The following is a 22,505-nucleotide window of genomic DNA, read 5'->3' as shown; positions in this document are numbered from 1 at the left end:
ACCGAGGACTAGTTAACGATTGTTCAGTTTCTTTACTGGTTAAAAAGGTTTTACTCGCCAAAATATGGCCCACTATGTTTGAATACGAATCACAACATATTAGTGACCTTACAGACTATTAAATGAAGTTAAATTGTTGTAATGTTTGCTCTTAAATAAGGTTCCATACAGATTTTCCTTGTATGTAAAAAAAACCAAACAAACAAAAAAAAACACCTAGTGCATTACTGCGTCACAGCATGTTGCTGCTGAAAGCATGTCAGTCAATAGGGGAAGCAGCTATTTGCTTATTGAAAGGGAAGAAGCCATTGAATGGGTAGAGACAATTTCATCCTCCAGATTAAATGACCAAGGAAGCGCAACACTAACTGAAAGCATGGTCTGCAAACAGAGATTTATTTAACCTTGTACAAGATATCATGTTTTAAAACAAATAATGAAAGAATATTTAACATATGGAAGTGCACAACAGGTAGTATTATGGAATTATATATTTATTTATTTTTAAAATAGTGTCTCTTCAGCAGATTTTATTTATTTATTTATTTATTTTGGAAACTGTTCGGTTGAAACTGCTGTTGAACACCAGAGTCCTAAAATGTGTCCCCAATGACTTAATGACTTCAACCGTGGGAAAGGTTAAGGGGTGAGGTACTGTGGCACTGATGTGAACAGGTACACTTCTAATATAGCAGCATTGCAGACCTTGTTGATTCCTGTTATACACAGTCCTGTGTTGGAGAGTAGCATCAGGTTGGCTGTAATTTCAAATTCTCAGCCCTTGTCTAAGCTTCATCTTTTGGTACGTGATTCCTGCTGGGGTTCTACCAGGAAGATGACGGCTGCAGAGGACTGTGACACCTGAAAGATGGCAGTCAACATACACAATAACCCCAACACTGAGCGCGGTAGCGAGTAAGCGACATCAGTCACATGAGGCCTCAAAAAAAAAAAAAAAAAAAAAAAAACACTTTTCCATTGTTCTATTGAAATCTTTTTTAAGCACATTAAATTGCTGAGATAACCTTAGATAAAACACTTTGGTGCCATGACAAAATATAGGCTCCTCACAGGAAATCAGAAACCTGTGGCAGCTTGAGAGTCTATGAATGCGTGTACTGCCAGTTTAAGAAAAGATACTGTCACATCCCCTTGAAAATATGTAATGTTGACAAATTATATTGTAAGAAAGGATTTCTAAAATATATATTTTTAAGTGTTATAAGTGGGTTCTATCGTGAGGCTGTTACCAAGATTTGAAAGTGCGAGTGCAGCATTACCCCAAATATTATCAATTTACCATGAATGCAGGACTGGATGGGATACAGTTTTTTATCCATCAAAAAGTTGTTTTCTGCAATAGTGACTGCAAAGCTTGGTACAGCATAGGACACACCTTTAAAGGGTTTTGTATGGATTTAAAAGACAATGGCTCAGTCATGTCCTTTTATCATATAACCAGTAAGTTTTCTTAATGTTTCCAATTTTTTTATTTTTTTATCAGTTCTGTCAGTGTCAAGACATTTTTAAAATGACAAAAAAATTAAAATTTCTTTAAAACACAGAAGTTGTTCACAGCAATCCCACAATCCGTAGCTGGGAAAGACACAGTTTACCTGAATGTTTATTTTATTAGCCGTTGTGGCGGAGTGTCCCGCCCCTTTATGTTTATTAGTGTTTTTTGTTGTATGTAGTATGTTAATGTTGGTGTTTATGTATAAAATGCACAGGATGTAAATATGGGTTACGAGCACGAGTGTTTAAAATGTATATTTGTATTTAGGCACGAGGATTGCACAGCACTTCACGTGCAGGTAAAATTATATGTGAGCACGGGGAATTGCACTTTTATTAAAAAATATATTAATATTATTAAAAAAAATAAAAAGTCTGTTGTACTGCTGTTTCGTTTGAATATCAGTGAATGCTATTACATACAACCACTACTAGCAGTAATAATAATAAAAATATGTTTAATAATAATAACAATTATCTGTTTTTATTTGTATTGTGTAAAATACAATGTGAGTTTGAAAGAAAACACACACCCACACATACACTTGGCAATTACCTTGTTTCCGTGACTTCTGCAGCATCACGCTGCATTGTTCTATCACTGTTATAAAAGCATGCCATATTGTTTTCAGGATTTTTGTAAAAAACCATACCGTGCCCTGGCTTGTGTCAGCACCATGCAATGCCAGCATCCTCATACTCGACTGGCACGGCGCTGCCCAGAGCCCTGTTGTGCATAAGGCTGTATAGTAACTGCACAAGAACAAAGATTTAAAAAAAAAAAACTTGGGGTGAATAGAACATCCAAAAACCAACGTCGACAGGATCAGTAAAAAAAGTTACCTGCTGATTTATTTATTTATTTATTTATTTATTTATTTATTTTTTAAATGGGCAGAGTAGGGTAGTTGGATTATTATTATTATTATTATTATTATTATTATTATTATTATTATTATTATTATTATTATTATTTCTTCTGTCAAAAACCCAACGCAAAAAACTTGATGCTTCTGAGGTGAGCTTTATAGGTATTACGTAATTCTGTTCTCTACACGGATTTATACATTTCGAGGGGACCGCTTGGCATGCTGACACGGTATAGACAAAACCGTTATACTGGAACAGTGGGCTTGTTCTTACATGCCGAGAATTTGGGTTTCATGTAATGTTTCTGTGTAGGCCAACATGTTGAAGTACTTTACGAGAGTAAACAAATGTTAGGAACTAAAAGTTAATATCTTTAAAGTGGTTAAAACATTCTAGTGTTTTTTATGTTTTTTTTTTTTTTTTTTTACTGTGTGCTTAATACTCGATAGCTTTCGACAAGTTTGAAGTTGACTATAAAATCCAGCCATGCGAAAGTCTTGCAATGTGATTTATAGCTGGAATTGAGTGGATTTGGTCGGCAATAGTAAACCACTCCCCCTTCTCAACCCACTTGTAGTCAACAAGTGATAGCTGCTTTTTGAAAGGCAAAAAGGGCTTGTTTTGGTTCCGTGAGGTTTCGCTTGGAATTTTTCTTGTGTTTTATTACCGCAAATGCTTTCACATCCCCATTCGCTAAGTGCTAACTTTGATATGGTCCGGTCCAAAGTGCAGTGATGTTGTTCAGGTTGGTACTGACCTTTGGCAACAGTTTAGCTGTCTAAACAATAACAAACAGTATTTTTAGACAAGACAAAACAAACAAAACACTCACAATATGTTTCACAAATTCTCGGCACAACAATTTCCCTTCCGGGTCGATGAGTTAGTGCACTGAAGCTCTGCCACCTTTCTAGATGACTGACTTCCTTTTAACCCTGGGAATGAAGTGTCAGGCCAACCAGTCCAGGGTACTCTTTGGTCAGGCGATAGCAAACCACTCCCTTCTCAAACCACTCGTAGTCAACAAGCAATAGCTGCTTTTTGAAGGGCAAAAAGGGCTTGTTTTTGTTCTGCGAGATTTTGCTCAGAATTTTTCTTGTGTTTTGTTACCGTGAATGCTTTCACGTATTCGTTCGCTAACTTTGATTTGGTCCTGCACTTGGTCTGAATTGTCCCCAAAAAACAGATTTGTACAATGAAAATGCCTTCAATTTAAATAAAATAAAACATTACAAAAAAGTTTTTACTGATGGAAAAAACTATATATATTATACAAATCCACATATAAGATGAAATTTAAAAAATCACGTCAAAATCCAATAAAAGGTGTGTTGCACATCCAAATACAATTTAATGTATTCACAAATATCACTTTTATAACACTATATCAATGTACAAAATAAACAGAGTCTACATCTTTGTGTCACCAAATAAGGCATGCATTAATGTTCTGACATACAGGTAGCCACACAAAACTACTCACAACATACAACCCCAGTACACTGACGCATACTGAACTGGATCAACCACCCGACATTTTCTGATAAGCCTGTCTGCCATTTATACAAAACATACAGCAACATTTAACACAACACCTAATTCACAAAAGCAGCGAGATATGCTGGGTTAATTCAGGTGTCTGGAGACTTTACGTTTCAGACAACAATAATTGGAGTGACTATAAAGGCAGAAGACTTATGCTGTGGTAGATGCTGTAATATTTTAATTATCACCTCTTATTCGGTTTTTGAGGGTAGTTGATTGTAAACATGATGTTAAACAGTATACACAGAGATGTACAGAAGTGGCTCTGATATGTGATACTGTGTGCAACACCTAGGAGAGACAAAAATAAACCCCTTCTGCTGGAGAAATTTAAGTACTGCACGCACTCACATCAAAACTGCAGCAGGTGGCTCTATATATGGTGTTTTGTGTTTAAAAGGGTATATTTTGGTACAGTATAAATCACAAGTTGTCTTTCTAATCTGCTAAACTGGGAATGTCTGTGCATGCACGAGAATTTTTGAGAAAACTGACTCGATAAAATAAAATTTTAAAAATAAAATAAATACTGTTTAATCTAAACGCAGGCTTGTTCATGACTTTTACAACACAGAGTGCCAGTGCTGCACACAGTCAGATAACCAAGTCACTTCTGTGGAAGAAGAAAGTGATCAGGAAATACAGGATCATTCTTAAGGGCCCCGGGGGAGCCTGCGCAGGGTTAAGCTACAGTAGCTTCTTCCTATTTGTTTTGCTGTTCTTGTTCCCTCAGTCGACATCCAACAGCAGTGATCAAAGCCGCTCCCTTTCCACTGCCATCTTCAGACAAGAGGAAGTTGACATTGCATTTGGGAGCCAGCTCCTTCACTGTCTGGTGCATGATCCGTGAGAAGCTACAAGAAGGAAGAGGGAGACACCAGTTTAGAGATTCACTTGTTGGGTCATTTCACCACTGTATTGTCTTCAGGGTGAAAGCATCTTACTGGCTGTCACTATGGGAACGCAGCTGATTGGTTACTGACAGGAAAGAAGGCTCTGAAGGAATTTCACCAGGAAAGTGTAAAACTATGTGAAAGCAAGGCCTGCAAACACATCTTTTACACTAGTGTAGAACCAGATATCATGTTTTAAAATGAAAATACATGTTAACAAAGTCGAGTTGGTTCTTAACGGATCACAGAGACTTGGCTGAAAAAAAATTGCTTAGTTACCCATTGTATGTAAAAATGTGTCTCCTGTCCATAGAAAGGATGTGCTATAGCCCTTCCACTTTTTAGATTGTAAATGTATTCAAGGGGAAACATAACAGGCTGAATCTAAAAGATTATTACAGGCATAAGCAGTTACTGTGCTACCTATACTGAGCTTGTATATAGCCCAGAGGAAACAATTCCAATAAAAGGCTGTTCAAACTGGAAAAAAGGCAACCGCAATGTAATACTGTAATTTCCAGTTGCTTTCTCTAGTCCTTCTCTGTCGTATGCTTTGAAAGAGTGACTATGGTTAATATAACTACCAGTGTCTTGGCATTGTGAAGTGTAGTGCAGGTGCATCAGTTGTTCCAGGTTATCTGCTCTGACTCACTGTGGGTGCAGCTTGTAAAGCGTCCCGTCCACCCCAACGGTGATGTCCAGCTGCTCCAGTCCTCGGTTCTCCCGGATCTTGTCGACGACGGCAGCCATGCCGGCCCCGCAGATCTGAGCGGCTCTCCGCGAGATCACGCCGCACACCTCCTTCACAATGATACTGTCGTCACACGTGCTGTCCAGACCCAGCTGCTGCAGGATACCTCGCACCTGGAGCAGGGCCAGACGGTCACTAGAGGGCGCAAACAGTAGTAGAGGGAGAAATGTATTTAAAACCATTTACTAGTGAAGCTCGCAGTACATGTTTGTCTTTGAGGTGTACACAAAGGGCTAGAGTTCTTTACTGTTATTGGTTGGTATCTTTCTGGAAAACAAAAAATGCAACTGGTGAATTACCAAAAACAAAAAACAAAAAAGATTTCCTAAAAACCCCAAAATTTAATATTTATTTTTGTTTTTGGTAACTTCATTGGCCTAAAATCTTAATTTGATCTTTATTTATATATTGAAAATTAGCAGTAATTGTGGGCATCTTGTATAAGGTTTTACAGTTTTAATATTTACAGTTGTCATGCAACCCCTGTAAGAGAAGAAGACTGTGTGTGCCACCTGCAAATATTAAACAAATGTCTTCACCAGCCTCAGAACAGCTGCACTAACCTGCCGGCAATATCAGCAGATCAAAATGACGTCCAAATTATTTTGAATTATGCAAATCTATTTTGGGGACTGCATCCCCTACAAACCCTCAATGGAATTCCAGCTGGGTATACAACAGCCCTTATATTCTACCACACTACATGATTTTACGGTTACATTTTTGTGCAATTTTTCAATCGTGATACCATATTTTCTATTTGAACACTGGGATCTTATTGTCGTAGAGAGGCTGTGAAAGTGCCTCTTGATATGCTGTGAAGAGGAAGTGCACCAATCTGAATGAAATTGATGTTTATTTTTAATTTTATTATCACATGCCCCAACTACAGAAACTGTCCCCTCTAATCCTGAAACCATGACGACACTAACCTGAAAGCTAACGTTACTTTATCAGGACACCGTTTAAAGTGATAATGTGGCCGTACTGATAATACTCCACTATGATCCTGTCCACAGGCTGCTTACCTTTCAATCTGGGATAGAAACTTGGTTTTGAAGATCCCCCTGGTCTTCAGAGCCTCAGAAATCTGACCCCTGAACAGGAAGCCCCGCTTAGTCAAATCAATCAGAATATTCCGGACGATTTCTCCCAGGTACATTCCACTGCACATTTTCTCATATCTGCAAAACAGAATTACATGGACTGTGTGCATTCCAGTGAAAGAACTGTAACAGCACTGGTCTACAGCACATATGATGAATTTATGAGTGACAATAGTGTCATGTACAGTTATGGCCAAACGTTTTGCATCACCCTATAAAATGAACTAATTTTGATTCGAATGAAACCTACTGAATAATGTTACACTAACATACTGAATTACATGTACACATTAAAATATGTCTCAATCTTAAAATTCTAGGTGATGCAAAACTTTGGTAATTGCTGTATAGCGGGGCTAGGTGTCAATGACAGCAGATCTTTATAAAGAACATAGATTAAAATATAATTGTGACTTAGGTTTCATAATGATAAAATGACTGTGTGAAAGTCTAAAATGCTGTATGTGAGGTATTTGTCATTAACCTTTTCATGTATGAAATATTGAAAATACCTTTTTAAAGTAGTTTTGGACACAATAAAAACAAATCCATTGCTTTATATATGGGAAAAATGACATCCTCATATGAGGTCATCAAGCAGTTGTATCTTAAAGACTAGAAGAGGGTTTTTTGTTTTTTTTGTTTTTTTTTATGAGTTCGCTATGCATAAAAGGTTCAATAAGTAGAACTGTAAGTTTGAAACATTTGTAATATTGAATCAACAATAGTGTTTGGATCCCGTACTGTTTCGATCAATTGTGCAGGCTACAATGAGTATTGTGCATCTGGCCACTGGAATTCAAAGACTGTATATGAAAAATGGTCAGTTATTTACCCCCCCCCATAATACTGTCGGTTACCTTTGTTTCCCAGCGTTTAGTGACAGATCATCGACAGCCCTGTCGTACTGTGTCCTGATGTCATCCAGGCAGCCATTGTCCCCAAAGGCTCCCCACTCCATGTTGACACACATCCTACCCTGGTCTCCTTCAACTGTCTCAATATTCCTCATCTCTTCCATGTAACATGCATTGCTGCCAGTTCCTGAAACAACACCACAAATACTTTCAAAAGGAAACATTTACCCAATGGCACAGTTACAACAAAAGGCTCTCTCGTGAAAGACTGCATGAGGGATGTGTTGTAGAGGTTTTTTTTAGAGGTTTGCCTTTCAGTACCACAGCTAAGGGCTCCTGGGCATACAAACAAAAAACAAACATGAAATATTTACTATGGAAGCTGTTTCAACTTTAATGGTACTACCACAGGGTATATCTGCAGAAATGAACTCCTCTATTGCCATTCTTGTTTTCCCATATGTATCAAATTTTATAAATCCTATGTAGGTTTACTTGTACAATTTTGCTCATTTTAAAGTCCATCATTGCAACAAATTTTAATGCCATTTTTAACCAACGTCACTGTTCAGTGCTTAGTATGATGAGATGTGAAAAATATTCAAAGATGTTTAAAGGTGGCTCTCACATTTAAAAAAGTAAGCAAACCTGTGTGCAAGTTATATTCTGAGGTAAATGTCTTTTTTTGTCCAAACAGTTGTGAGGTTTTTGAGAGTGTGGGTGATTATTGTTCTGTATTAGCTGTGGTTATTGTGTGTCATTGTGAAATAGACAGGTGTTTAGGTTTGGGATTCCTTAAAAGACTAGCTGTATCCAATTGGACTTATAAAACAAAACCAAGCTCTGCATATGTATGGCAGTGTTGCATGATGCACTGCCGTTATGGATTCTGTCCCCTATTGGTGAGATGAGATGAGGTTTAACGCTCTAGAACCACGGATGCACAGGAGTTTGGCTCTTTTGCATTGTGATTAAGATGCTTGCTTGCTGTGTGCAATGTTGCCAGTTCACTCCCAGATTTCGCCCTGTTACACCTACCTGCAATGAGACCGATTTCACAGGTCGGCTCCTCATACGCACAAGTCATCATTGTCCCCACTGTGTCATTCACCACCGCCACAACATCCAGGTCAAACTCCTTTAGACACGAAAACAGAGACATAGTTAATAACAGGCCACGTCAGGCCAAGACTGAGCAGCTTCAAATGTCTTTTAATAGCTGTTTTACATTACTATTTTATAGTGTTTGCAGTCATGGTGGGTTCTGAGTTTTGTTGATTCAATATTGAGTTAAATAAAGCATTTGTTCTCAAATCCTGGTGCCACCTGTCTTTAAAACTGCAACTATCAAATGTGTCCACTAGGTGTCAGACAAACACAACTAAACAAGCACAAGAGCAAAGACATTCAAAGCCTGGTAAAGGTAGTGAAAAAAATGTAATAACTCAATATTGGCAGGAGAGACACCTACCTCTCTCCTTTTAATGCCTTCCCTAAGCAGACCGACCACATCTTCCCCTTCACAATCAGTGGTTTTGAAACCTTTGGTCCAATTGACCAGGATCCCCTAAAAGGAACACACAGGAAGTGCAATAAATTGGACCTGTATGGAATACCAGTAAATACACCCTAAACAGGATATAAATAAGATTAGCTGCCGAGTCAGTGACAGGATGTGGGGAAAAATTCCTTTAAGCTGCAATTATCAGATGTGTCCACCAGGTGTCAGACAAGAACAGCAGGAGGGAAAAGACTTTCGCAAATGTTCTTTTGGATTAAACCAGTTCCCTTGTTATTTTACCATTAATCTTTGTTTTTATTTTCACTTAGTCACAAGATGTGCTTCATAGATAAAATGTATGCCTTCCACTTCCTGTGTGACAGGTAATAGAACCCTACCTGAGCCTTATGCTGCCCATATAAAAAAAAGATGGTGTCCTATTAAGTGTAACACAGGAAGTGAATGGAGAAAAACCAAGTACAGTAAGTAAAAATAATGTCTAGAAAACTAAAGTGGACTTCCAAGAAGGATATTCTACCAAAGAGAGGTAAGGTAGGGTGATGTATCTTTATAGGTGGCTATGGATACATCTTACAGTTTTGAGAGTGCTGACTCTTGCCGTCTTTCTATGTAAGGCCCTAAACGTGAACCAGAAAATGTATGGAACTATTTTGTAGTTTAAAGAAAACACTGCCTTACCGCATCCAAACTGGTCTGTTTGCACGGGAAGGAGAAGGTGAATCCGAGGGGCAGGCGGGTGTTCTTCATCCCCATGTAATCCAGGAAGTCAGAGATGCAGTGAACGATATGATCGAAAAGCTGGAGAGAAAAAATAAGTGCTTTTAAAACCAACCTTTCTTTGTATCATCTCTGGTCCCTTTTTACTGTGATGAAACTTTGTTTACTTTTTTCAAGCACCACACTGACTGAAAAGTTTAAACCTCTGCTTCCTGGTATCTATAGCTTCCTGTCTGGGTCCTACCTGACTCTAATGGGAGAGCGACTGACAGAGGAAATTATACATTTTGTGAATCTATAATAGATGCTTCAGCAATCTGCATATTGCAAAGAAATAAAAGAAGCAAAGACACATTTCTTCAGAACGTGGGGACTAGTGATAATGCTGATGAATTTGGATGATTATGTTTTCCCTTGTAATTCGCTGCAGATGTGCTTATACAAGTTTATAATTCCATCAAGGGGTTCAGATGACATCATCATTTATGATGAATTTGACAGAACCCAGAGATGCAATTATTTCAGAATTGATAATAAAGAAAATAATTCCATCTCAAGATTGTGTAACATTTCATAAAAGAGTCTTGTGGTTTAGAATGTTGTAGAACCCTTGATTGAATTATATTGTTTTAATACTTTTTTCTAAACAACAAAAATATGTTGCAATTGCGAAATTTGATGACGGCATTCTGAATCAAGAGCCATATGCATGAACCTTAACTGATGAACAATATAAGATGCATATAATATGTATGTATGTGGCACCATATTCACCTACATGTGGCGTATGCAAGTCACTCTTGACAAGGGAGCAGAATTAAAGGCATGCTATTAACAGTTACCTCGTCCCCTGTCCCCTGCATGACCTCTACAGGAATACCGTAGATCTTGTTGTGCATCTCCACTGTGCGTCTCTTTCCACTGCGGATCTTCACAAGCAACACCCTGAAGTTGGTGCCACCCAGATCAAGAGCTAAAAAGTCTCCATTCTCTGAAACCAAATAGAATAAAGTAATAAACCTCTACTTGTACTAGAATTCGATGATTACAAGGCAGTCTTCTTCATCTTAACTACTGTAATATATGTGCAGTAAAAGCAAACATTTACAGTATTTTCCTTTTAATACATGAAATCTGGTACTAAACAAGAGAGTTCTTGCCATCCAGGAAATCCGTTACTGCTTTGCTTCCTTTTCATTTCATCCCAGCAGTGTCTTTTGTGTCAAAGCATGTCACTGGATGAAAGCATTTCAGTCAATAGCTGAAGCAGCTGATTGGTTATTGACAGGAAAGAAGTCAGTGAAGGGGTAGGGCAGGTGAAATGACCCAGGAAGTGCAAGACAGTCTAAAAGCATGGCTTGCAAATAAAGATTTCCTTGACAAAGATTTTCCTTGAGCAGTACTAGATGCATGTGTGCTAAAACATGGGGTGCTTTCAAAGCCGCACATTTGAGACCTATATACTAAAGGGATGTGCAAGGCAGAGGAGGTTTACGGAACTATTTTGTTCGCTACAATATGATATTTTCATATTCCGAATCTTCATCTACCTGATCCATCTGGCGTGCTGCGGACAAACGTGGGCAGCATCTTAACGGTGGCCGACTCGTGGGTTTTCTTCCCCAGTCCTTTCTCGATCTCCATCCGCATCCTCTTCTTGACCTCCAACAACTGGGCGTGGCTCAGCTTGAACTCGGCCAGGGTCTCATTGATTTGCCGGGCCTGCTCAGCCAGACGGTATGCCACCGCCGTTACCATGGCAGCACCCTTTGCGCTGCCGCTCTCCGAGAGCAGGAAGCGCACATCACAATCTGAAACCAGCCTCCTCACCATCTTCTGCAAGCGGCGGGCATACCTGTGACACACCAGCTTTTTTTGTTATTGACATTTATAAATACAACACAGTGCAATTCCCTGAAGAGTTGGTTAGACATGAAGGGAACTTGCGGGCTGTAAAACTGAACATTTAGAGGGGTCAGAGCATGGCGCTACTGGTTTTGTAGTACACTCTGAAAACGTTATTATCAAAATGTAGTAAGAAGTTCTAAAAAATAAAATATGAGCGAATGAGGTAAACAGGCAGCAAGATACTGTAAAACACTGGGATAAAGTATTGAACATGTGGTAGATTTTATAACAAAGCTCATTTGTGCTCGCTGTTGGGGGGTCAACAGGTATATGAATATGCATGACAATTCCTATGGACCTGCTTTCTCAATAATCTACAACTATAAACAGATTGTACAGATAAAAACCAATGTGAATTATATATATATACCAGTCAGAGTCAGTGACATTTAGACGGACAGGGACGTTCATACATCCGTTATCATATGGAAATATGGTACATACCGATCTACTGCCAAGGATTTATATTGTAGAAAATAAAAGTGTCAGAACAATCATTAATGGTTATTGAAAAAGATTTTAGTGATATGTACAACACAGCAGGTAGTAATGTGTTATCAGCTCCACAGCATGGTCAGTACCACTAAGAATTATTTTGAATCATTTCTGAATACAGTCAGTAGTTCAAAATGATTATTTGTTGAGATAAAAAACAGGGTGGCATTTTAGATTTGTCAAAAGAATTCACAAACTACTGTAACCAGATATCCAGGTCCAGTATTTAGTCTTTACACATTGTGCTCTCAAAAGAATTCACAAACTACTGTAACCAGATATCCAGGTCCAGTATTTAGTCTTTACACATTGTGCTCTCAAAAGGAGAAGCTTGTCATTTATACGACAGACAGCCTTTCACCAAACACAGGTTTCAGGTTGCAGGGGTAACCTTTTACTAAGATTATGTCGGCTTATGTTGGCTGTTTTAAAATAGAAGCTGGGGGCTAGGTGTTACAGCCAGCTGATTCACTAGCCCTTCCCCTCTGGAGCTTGGGTTTCAGAGTTACACAAGCTGCATTTTTAATGGTCTCAGTTAAGCATTATTCCACAATACATTAGAACATTACAATTCAGCATGATGGTTATCTTGATAGCCCAGGACTGAGGAATAAGGTGTGCTTGCATCCAATTAGTAATGTATTGTACAGTGGTTAGCCCCTTGATGTCCCAAAATCTACACGCATCAAACATGTACAGTGGTTTGCAGAAATATTCACTCCCTATCAATAATGTCACATTTTGTTGAATTACAAATAATTTATTCAGTTTTTTAAACAAACGTTTTTTATTCAAAGCTGTAGTGGTTAAACTGAACACTTATATGAGGAGAAGGTTAAATGTCAGCAAAACCTGCAAAGAAAATTTACTAAATGAAATTTACTGGTTGCATAAGTATTCGGCCACTAGTCAGTACTTGGTAGAAGCATATTTTGCAGCAATTACTCCTATGAGTCTTTTTGGATAGGTCTCTACTAGCTTTGCACATTAGGAAGGTGACATTTTTACCCATTCTTCATGGGAAAATTGCTCTAGTTCGTTGGGGATCGTCAATGGACTGCAATCTTCAAGTCTCACCATAAATTTTCGATTGGATTCAAGTCAGGACTTTGACTGGGCCACTCAAGAACTTTAATTATCTTCTTGTTCAACCACTCCAGTGTGGCTTTGGCTTTGTGCTTCTGGTCATTGTCCTGCTGAAATGTGAATTTCCTCCCCAGTTTCAATCTTGGCTGACTCAAGTGGTTTTCCTCAAGGATTCGTCTATATTTTTCACAATCCATTCTCCCCGCTAGCCTGATAAGCTTCCCAGTCCTTGCTGAAGAGAAGCATCCCCATAACATGATGCTGCCACCACCATGCTTGACAGTTGGGATTGTGTTGACTGGGTGATGTGCAGTGTTGGGCTTGCGCCAGATTTAACGCTTGGAATTTAGACCGAAAAGTTACATTTTTGTCTCATCTGACCACAAAACCTTTTTCCACATGTCTGCAGTATCATCTACATGCTTTTTTATAAACTCCATATGTGCTTTAAGATGAGGCTTTTTGAGTAATGGCTTTTTTCTTGCCACCTGTCCATACAGTCCAGCTTTGTGTAGGGACCAGCTTATTGTTGGTGTGTGAACACTGACTCCCATCTCAGACACAGAACTTTGTAGATCTCTCAAGGTCATTGTTGGCTTCAGAGTGACCTCTGAAACCAGTTTCCTGCTTGCCCAGCTGCTCAATTTGGGAGGTCAACCTGATCTGGTTAGTGTCGGGGTGCATCGTCCACTTCTTAATGATGGACTTTACTGTGCTGGGAGGGATAATCAGCGTCTTTTAAATTTTCTGCTCTCTACCACTCTGTACCACTTTATCTGTAACTTGTTTCGAAAGCTCCTTGGTCTTCATGGTTACTTTGTTGGATCACTATGTGAGTTGCAGCTTGAAAGTCTTTATGTACTGGAGGGAAATTATCTACAAGTTAAACCACTTTGAGTACACACAGACTGAAACCATTTCACTAATTTTGTGACTTTTCAAACTAATCATTTGCACCTGAGCTGATTTAAGGCAGCAGTAGCAAAGGGGTTGAATACTTATGCAACTGAGATTAATCTGTTTTTCTCTGTAAATCTTACTTATTTATATTCCATATGCATTTTTTTACTTTATCAACGTGGAGTAGTTTGTGTAGATTCTACATGTAAAGTCTAATTTGAAAGCGTCCTGGAGTATGCTCAGGTGACAACAAAATGTGAAAACTTTGCAGGGGGGTCAATACTTCTGCAGACCACTGTATATTCATACTTATGAACCCTATTTTGAAGAAAGCGCTAAAGTGGAAATTCATTAACCAGAATGAGAAAGTGTAATTAGACGTTCTGGCAACTTTGTTAAGAAGCTGGGCTTTTCAAAATTATTTTCAAAAAAGCACTTTCCCAGGTCATTAACTCAATATTCAAATTGTGCCCCCAAAATACAAGAGACAATAAAAATAAAGAGTGCCTACTGTGGGTGCATCTTGTAGAGAGACCCATCAATCCCGACGGTGGTGCGCAGTCTGGGCACCCCCTTGTTGTCACGGAGACGGCCGAGGATGCCCCCCAGTGTGGCAGCGATGAGGTTGGCAGAGCGGAAGGACACAATGGTGCACACATGCTGCACAGCGATGCAGTCCTCGTGCGAAGGCTCTACTCCCAGCCGGGCCAGGATATCTTTAGCTTTGGTTAGACCCTCTTTGTTCCTGAGAAGAAAAAAGAAAGGGAATGAATGCATGTGGAATGTACTGGATTATACACGTTTTAGAGTTGTAGCAACTAGTAACAGTAAAACACAAAGCCACTTTGCGGCTTGGAACTTTGTTTCTGGAGACTAGGGTTTCAAGCCACTGCATGGCATACCAGGGGAGACATGGAGTTTGATACAGCAAAGTTGCCTCAAACTAGGTTTCCCAGTCTCCTGGAACCAGGTTTCAAGCCCATGTTCCTGAAAAAGCGGCTTTGTGTTCCCTGAGCTTAACAGACAGCTGAAAGATTGAGAATTGGAAAGCACACAATATGTCAATATCTATGGTATGGGGACCAATATATACAAGTAAGGCCTTGGAAGGCCAGTTGCATTTTCCAGTGGGGGAACTCATTTGAAAACATTAGGAAGGGTTAATTCAATCATCTAAACAGCAGCACTATTGAACAAATAATACTGTGGTCTCGTTTAATGATCCAAACAACACATTCTAAATACTAAAACCCTTTCAATTGTAAACCTGCTCTAACCTTGATCCCATGCCCCAGTTTTTGTTTAGTTATGTAAATGAGAGGGAAATGTGGGGGGAGCGGGGACATAAGATGAAATAAAATACAGTTAAAGTACATACAGTTGAAAAAATCTTACCTAATATGTATGAACATCACTTTTAAAAACATGTGTATTTGTTTTTTTTTTATAGTACTTTTTAACTTTTACTATTACTGAATCATTTTTTGTTGCCCTCTGAGGTTATATGAAATGCTTGTACACACAGAAGAAATAGTTCAGCTTACTTCTCTATAGCTGATATGTGTTTCGTTTCAAACGTCCCTTTGGTGAGAAGCTCGGGTGTGATCCTGCCCTCGAACAGCAGACCCTCTTTGGCCATTTTTACCAGGATGAGCCTCACAAGTTCCCCCATGTACATTCCACTCACCATCTTCTCGAACCTGGGCAAGATAAAGAAGAGCTAGTTAATGCTGTGCATTTATTTCAGCCATTACCGGAAGGTGCTGCCAGATGACTGCTCTGTGACGACAGCTGTATGAGCATTGCTTCCACTCAGTCGTACATTGACACCATTGAGTTCCTTCTGTTCCAATCCTTCTGTTTTTAATACCTATACAGTAATGCTGTTCTGTTTCTCAGTTTTCTTCTCTTTGTTGTAGAACCTTTTTATGGTTATGTTTGTAAACTCAATCTCACTCTCTTCAGAGTATGGATTTCTGTTGGAACACAGTTGCAGTTTCTAGATTAAACATGGGGGCATCAAACGAGGGCTGCAATATGGGTGCTAATAATTATAATATAATGGCAGTAGGGGGACAGAAGGTTTTGCTGAATTAATCATTTATTTATTTATTTATCTATTAATTAATTAATTAGTTATTGTTAGTATTCATTTACAAATACCAACTTTGTTTTGAAATACCTAGTCATGTTGTTGATGCTGAATCACTGGGATTCTTTAAGAACGAACTTGACAAAGTTTGAGGTCAATCAGCTTCTAGAACCGGACGAGCACAGATTAGCCCAATGTCCTCTCATTCGTAAATTTGTTCACAATAATCACTTCTTAATCATTGTTTGCTATATTCTACATAGAGACAGAGAACATGGTTAATTGTCTTCTCTTTATGACAAAAAATGCATTCTAAATATAATATTATAACATGTTAAACCACTAGGAGGGCATTGAGTTGAATCTAAACATTCGGATGCCCAAACTAACCCCCACCACCCCACAAAGCACCCACCCCTACCCAGAATGACATCCGCCATATTGTAATGCCTTACTGAAAATCTACCAGTGCTCTAGGAGGTTACGAATGGCTAGAGTGCACTCTGACCCTCTGAGAGCGAGGTTACGAATGCACCCTGTATGCACGTTACTTTCTCCTGAAGAAACTTATGTATGCCTGGGAAGCATCTTTCTTTTCTTCTACTTTGACGCTGTTTGTGTTACAATAGCAAACTGTGATGTGTTTACCCTGGTGTGACAGACAGTGAAGGTATCTGAACTGTAAATATCCCTCCCTCCCAGAAAAGACACTGTGTAAGGCTGGTTGTATGTTTTCCCCTTGACTGGCGGACCTGATGGTAGGTGGAAACTGGAAGTCGGCCATCTTGGTAAAAAGCATAGCTGCAAGTAATCTAAAAAACTCCACTGCGATCAGATACGGGTCAGGCAGTGATTGGATAAACCATGGCAACGGGCTGGTAACAGGGAGGAGTTTGGAGGTTTGTTGTTTTGTTTGAATTCCAGAGGAGGAGTGAGCGATCCAGGTGCTGCAGCCACAGAGGCAGCACAAAACCCTGAGCACCTTCCTTCACGGCACACGCACAGCACGGACACAAGCACCACCTTCCCCGGGACCTACAGAGCACAGTTGTGCTCAGAAGATTGTAGTTTCGGAGTGTCTTCTCCTATACTATTTAATAAAATACATATGTTCTTTCAATAAGAGTTTTGGTCTGGACATTCACATTCTTACGATAATAAATGTAATGAGTCATATGAAGATGTGCCTTAGTGGTACCCAGTACAGCAGTATTAGAAGACTATGCACTTCTCGCAGACTAAAATAGGCCTTACAATGATTTACTAAACCACTTTTCTATACTTTTCACAAAAAACTTGGTAGAACTTGCTAAATGAAAACCTGGCATTTGATATTAATTTTTCTCATACTTCACATACTTCCTAATATTTGTATACGTGTTTCCAAACAGCTTTTCATCAAAAAGAGCTAGCTGCCCAAAGTTGGATAAGCCTAAAATACCTTTCTCTAGGGAGCATGTGTATACAAAAGGTACTTTTGATGACATGCTAATTATATAGATTTGAATCTATATTTATCATTATGTTAATTAGAGTAAAGTACCAGTACTCTAAAACTATAAAGTAGTTATTTTCAATCTCATGATAAAACCTTCAGCAGTACAATGCTATGCAGGTTGCCCATACTGTATTCAGCCTAAAGGTTACCAGTTACTCACAGCTGTTTCCCTGGGTTAAGGGATCCGCGGTCGATCTCTCTGTCGAACTCAGTGCGGATGTCTTCCAGTGAGCCGTCGTCCCCGAATGATCCCCATTCAGTGTTGATGCACATCCTCCCCTCGTCCCCTTCCACCAGATCAATGTGTCTCATCTCCTCCATGTAACACGCATTGGTACCTGTACCTGAAGAGATTGAGAAGCACTGGGTTAAAACAAATCCTCTTTCATATTGTAACCACAACTTGGGTATGAAATGCCTTATAACTGAAACCCCCACAATGATTTTCTGCCTCTCTGTAGATCAATAGGCTTGCTTGTAGCACCAACATTATCTTACACTGTATTATGAACCTGTTCTGTAGCCCACTGCAACTCTTCACTTTACTCCCCCTGGTCGCTATCCTACTCCAGGTTCCTCTACTCTCCTCCTGCATGCTGCTAAACTGCTCTACACTATTCCCCCTTTTCCATTTCCCTCTAACTACTGTCCATTCCCTGTCTGGTTTACCCACCTCCCTCTGTGAATCTAGTGGGTCACATGCAAATCCACCTGGGAGTCTACAAACTGTTCTAACTCCTTGATTTGCTGCTGCTGACTGTATAGGATGAATCACGGTGTCATTAAACCAATAGCAGTGTCACTGTAAATGACCAGACTAAATAATTAATAAAATAAACGTAGTAGCTTCCACATGTCAGATTTATGACTAAAAACATGAAAATAATCAGTACTGTGTTGAAAGGTTTATTGCCACAATAAGTTAAACAAATATTCTCTGTTGTGATTCTAACCCTTGTGGATGAGGTTACATGTATATTACAAGTGGAATTTGCTGAAAATCTCATTGGAATAATGTTTGGAATACAAGCACTTTATTCCCAGAATAAAACAATAATAGCAAATATAAACACACACACACACACACACACACACACACACACACACACACACACACACACACACAGTGCACACAGTTATGGAACACTAACAGATATTTACCTATAATGACGCCTACTTCACAGCGCTGGTCATCGAATCCACAAGTCATCATTGTTCCAACTGTATCATTCACGACAGCCATTATATCAGCTTCATAATCCTTTAAAAAAATTAGATGACAATTAATCATCCTCTTCTCTTTCTCTATGGTATAATTAAGAACATAAGAACATTTACGAATTAAAGAAGGCCATTCGGCCAATTTGTGTCCGTTTGGTCCCAGCAGCTGATTGATTTCAAAACTCTGATCTCAAAAAGTTGGGTCTTAAAAGAATCCCAGTGACTCAACATCAACAACATGACTAGGTAACCCCTTCTATCCCCTCACCACTCTGTGTAAAGAAGTGTCTCCTACCCTCTGTTCTTAGTCTATCTCCACTTAACTTCTAAATGCATCCTCTGATCCTAGTTTCTGTGTTTCACCAAAAATATTGGTTAGGGTTAACTTTTAAGATTTTAAAGACTTCAAATCAAGTCCGCCCTAATTATTCATTGTCCCAGGCTAAATAGAGTCAGCTCATTCTTAAACCCTGGGATTAGTCAGATTGCTCTTAGTTTACCACTGTGGTCATCAGAATTGGACCAGTGTATTATACAACATCATTATAACTTCCTTTGATTTGATGACTTCCTAATTAAGCAATAATAGAAGACACAGAGGGAATTACCTAAAATAACAGACCAGTTACCTTAGGTCAGTTATTGACAGTAAGCAGGCCTAAAAACAAAAGAATGAACATACCCCTCGCTTCTTTATGGCCTTGTTCAGCAGCTTCACCACATCCATTCCCTCAACACCACTTGCTTTAAACCGTTTTGTCCACGTTATCAAAACACCCTGCAACACACAAACAAAGAGAACATAGGTAGAACACTGTTTTACACAAGAAAATGCATAAATAAACTTGTACTTTACAGCTACATCCTTGTGTGTTCTAGCAAATATAGAGTATGTGATTTCAATTAAACTGTGTTTGATAGAAATACACTGCCTGGCCACTTTATTAGGATCTGTACGTAATATTGTGTTGGGCCACGGCTTGCCATGATCACAGCCTTGACACATGGTGTGGCACAGACTCCACAAGGGGCTGGAAGGTGTCTCATGGGATGTTAAGCCATTCCTTCATTAATATTTTAAGCAATTGGTGCAGAGCGAGATCATGATGATGAATGCCTCGTTAAAATTCATGCTCAATTGTGAGATCTGGGAATTGTGGTGGCCATGGTGTCATGCTCCTCAAAGCGTTTGTGCACAATCCTGGCACGGTGGATGGGTTCATTATAGTCCTGAAAGTAGCCATCGCCATCAGGGTACAACATTATTTACTTGATCCGCTACAATACTTACAAAAACTATGGCATTGCAATCAGCCTTCCAGAGTAATCAGAGGAACCAGGATCTATCAGGAGAAAATGCCTGGGTAGACAGGTCATAATAATGTGGCCAAGCAGTGTATGTAGCAATATCTAACTGATTTTGCTAAGAATTTCTTCGGTATACACTCTTTGAACACTTTACTTTTTTAAATTTCATACACTGAGAAAAACATTCTATATTACCTCATCCAATTTGGTTTGACTGCAGGGGAAAGAGAAGGTAAACCCCACTGGCAGCTTCTTGTCTTTGATTTGCTGTTTCTCCATAAAATCTCCCAGGCATTCGGCCACATGGTCAAACAGCTGCAGAGAAATCGCACCAGATCGCAAGCATTCGTATTTTCATTTAATTTCAGGAACGTGTGCATTGAAAGGTCACGCAGAAGATTTGCTGTTAACAAGTGTATTTGCTTAAAGAATATTTACCTACTACCTGTGAAATAAATCGCATGGTATGGTGTGTAAATCTAAAGAAAAAAAAAATCAGAGAAATCTATCTTCTGCAATAATTGTTTTTAATGCCATAAATTTATTTTTGGTATTTACATACATTAAAATGTTAAACTCACAGTGTATTACAATAAGATTTGAAGGAACCTCTACTGCTAAAATTACAAAATCTTCACTGGAATGTAGACAAACTGGACTGTCATCAAGATCCGGTTAAGCAGAGTGTGCAGAAATAAAGGGTGCGTAACTAATTGAGTGGCTCTGAGCGAGACTTTTTCTGCTCACTGAGAATTGGAAGTGAACTGAGTTCTGGAACTGAGAATGCCATTAAGTGGGCTCTTTCACTGAACTGCTCTGAGAGGCTCGGTTACTTAACACACCCACAGTCACTGAGGAATTACATTTTCTTGTGAACTCTAATGATTGTGGGGCTCTGTAGCTTGTAATGTTGTGACAGAGATACATTGTTCTGTATTGGGAATATCTCATCAATAGCATATTTCAGCAAACTATGAGCTTTTAATATCCACAGAACATCAATAATGCACATCTCCCTTTATCTTTAATTAGTCCAGATATGCAGCTTTCCCTATACATGGTTGATCATTCCTCATTCCCAGGTGGTTTCTTCTTAAAAGTGAATAAATACAATCAGAAAACAATTTGTAAATGCAGCAGTTCTGTATGTTAACTATAAACCACTAGTATTATGTTACACTGACAGGATCATCATTTTTTCTTAATGGTTAGCTTAAAGAATACTCTCATATGCTAATAAAAAAGGTATACAAAAATACAACATAAAACTGAGAGTACTTAATCAAGTGAGACTGAACTGTATCCATTGTCCTATTAAAGAACTCTCACTGTTTCTGAGTGCTTAGTACGTGGAGCTATCGGTCTCTGTAGGAAAAAGACCAGACATGCAAGTGTCCACTTGAGCTCACCAGGCGCCTGGCCTGCAGGGGGTATTGTAGCAAGGTAAGGAGCCAACGCAACACTCTATGTGGAATCCTCAGCAACGACTACACAATGTCCTGAAGCAAACCTGCACTGCCTAAATGGCTCAACCTGCACACAATGTTATTGTGGTGCATCCTGTATATTTGTTACAGTAAAGATAAAATACAGAGTGATTGGTTTTTGCATAGAAGTGTCGCAGATGTGTTCAGTTTGTCTGCTACTCACGAATGTCCCGAGTCTTTTTCAGTGGACGATTAGATTATCTGCACTTTAACGGACCAATGTTTTTGTTCTTGATATTCCTGTCTGCCTTGTAACCAACTGGTGATTAACCTCAGCACTGATTATATAAATGTGCATCTTCTCTTTACATCATTACCCTGTACACCCAAGCATACAATATGGAAATTGGAAATGAGGTGTACCCGTGTTCCACTGCCATGCATGATGTCCTCTGGAGTGTCGTAGATTTGACTTTCCATTTGAACCGTCTGCTTTTTTTCGTGAGAAACTTTCACCCTTAAAATTCGAAAGTTGGATCCTCCCAGATCCAGTGCAATAAAATCTCCCTTTTCTGGAAAAAAAACAAAGAATAAACTCATAAATGAAATATACATACCATTGTTATATTAACCCGTCTGCCAAATAACAATCAGATCACCTCAAAATCTAATTAGCACACGTTTCTATGAAGGGTCATCGAGCAATCAAATTTGAAAGAAAGAAAGGCATGTTGGATAAAAGAAACACACAAACAAGCCCTGACAAACACCATAACAAGTAGCGGTCTGGTGTA

At 39.0% G+C, this 22,505-nt stretch overlaps 1 protein-coding gene across 1 annotated transcript in view; it reads right to left on the bottom strand.

Moving 5' to 3' along the window:
- Positions 1-3,712: 3,712 nt before the first annotated feature.
- LOC121321907 (hexokinase-1) overlaps positions 3,713-22,505 on the bottom strand; it is a 44,469-nt gene continuing 25,676 nt past the window's right edge. Inside the window, exons 3-18 of the mRNA XM_041261290.1 lie at positions 22,135-22,283; positions 20,480-20,599; positions 19,659-19,754; positions 18,917-19,016; positions 17,916-18,099; positions 15,710-15,865; positions 14,677-14,910; positions 11,327-11,631; positions 10,619-10,767; positions 9,738-9,857; positions 9,009-9,104; positions 8,576-8,675; positions 7,541-7,724; positions 6,603-6,758; positions 5,476-5,709; positions 3,713-4,784 (exon numbers count right to left, since the gene is read on the bottom strand). Coding sequence (XP_041117224.1) covers positions 4,634-4,784; positions 5,476-5,709; positions 6,603-6,758; positions 7,541-7,724; positions 8,576-8,675; positions 9,009-9,104; positions 9,738-9,857; positions 10,619-10,767; positions 11,327-11,631; positions 14,677-14,910; positions 15,710-15,865; positions 17,916-18,099; positions 18,917-19,016; positions 19,659-19,754; positions 20,480-20,599; positions 22,135-22,283 — 2,534 coding nt within the window. The 3' untranslated portion in view covers positions 3,713-4,633. The remainder of the gene's footprint in view (positions 4,785-5,475; positions 5,710-6,602; positions 6,759-7,540; positions 7,725-8,575; positions 8,676-9,008; positions 9,105-9,737; positions 9,858-10,618; positions 10,768-11,326; positions 11,632-14,676; positions 14,911-15,709; positions 15,866-17,915; positions 18,100-18,916; positions 19,017-19,658; positions 19,755-20,479; positions 20,600-22,134; positions 22,284-22,505) is intronic.

The sequence above is a fragment of the Polyodon spathula genome, chromosome 10 (genome assembly GCF_017654505.1).
Source record: "Polyodon spathula isolate WHYD16114869_AA chromosome 10, ASM1765450v1, whole genome shotgun sequence".
Classification (NCBI taxonomy): Eukaryota; Metazoa; Chordata; class Actinopteri; order Acipenseriformes; family Polyodontidae; genus Polyodon; species Polyodon spathula.
Note: the sequence above shows the minus strand (reverse complement) of the source record. Positions and strands in the feature narration are given on the sequence as shown.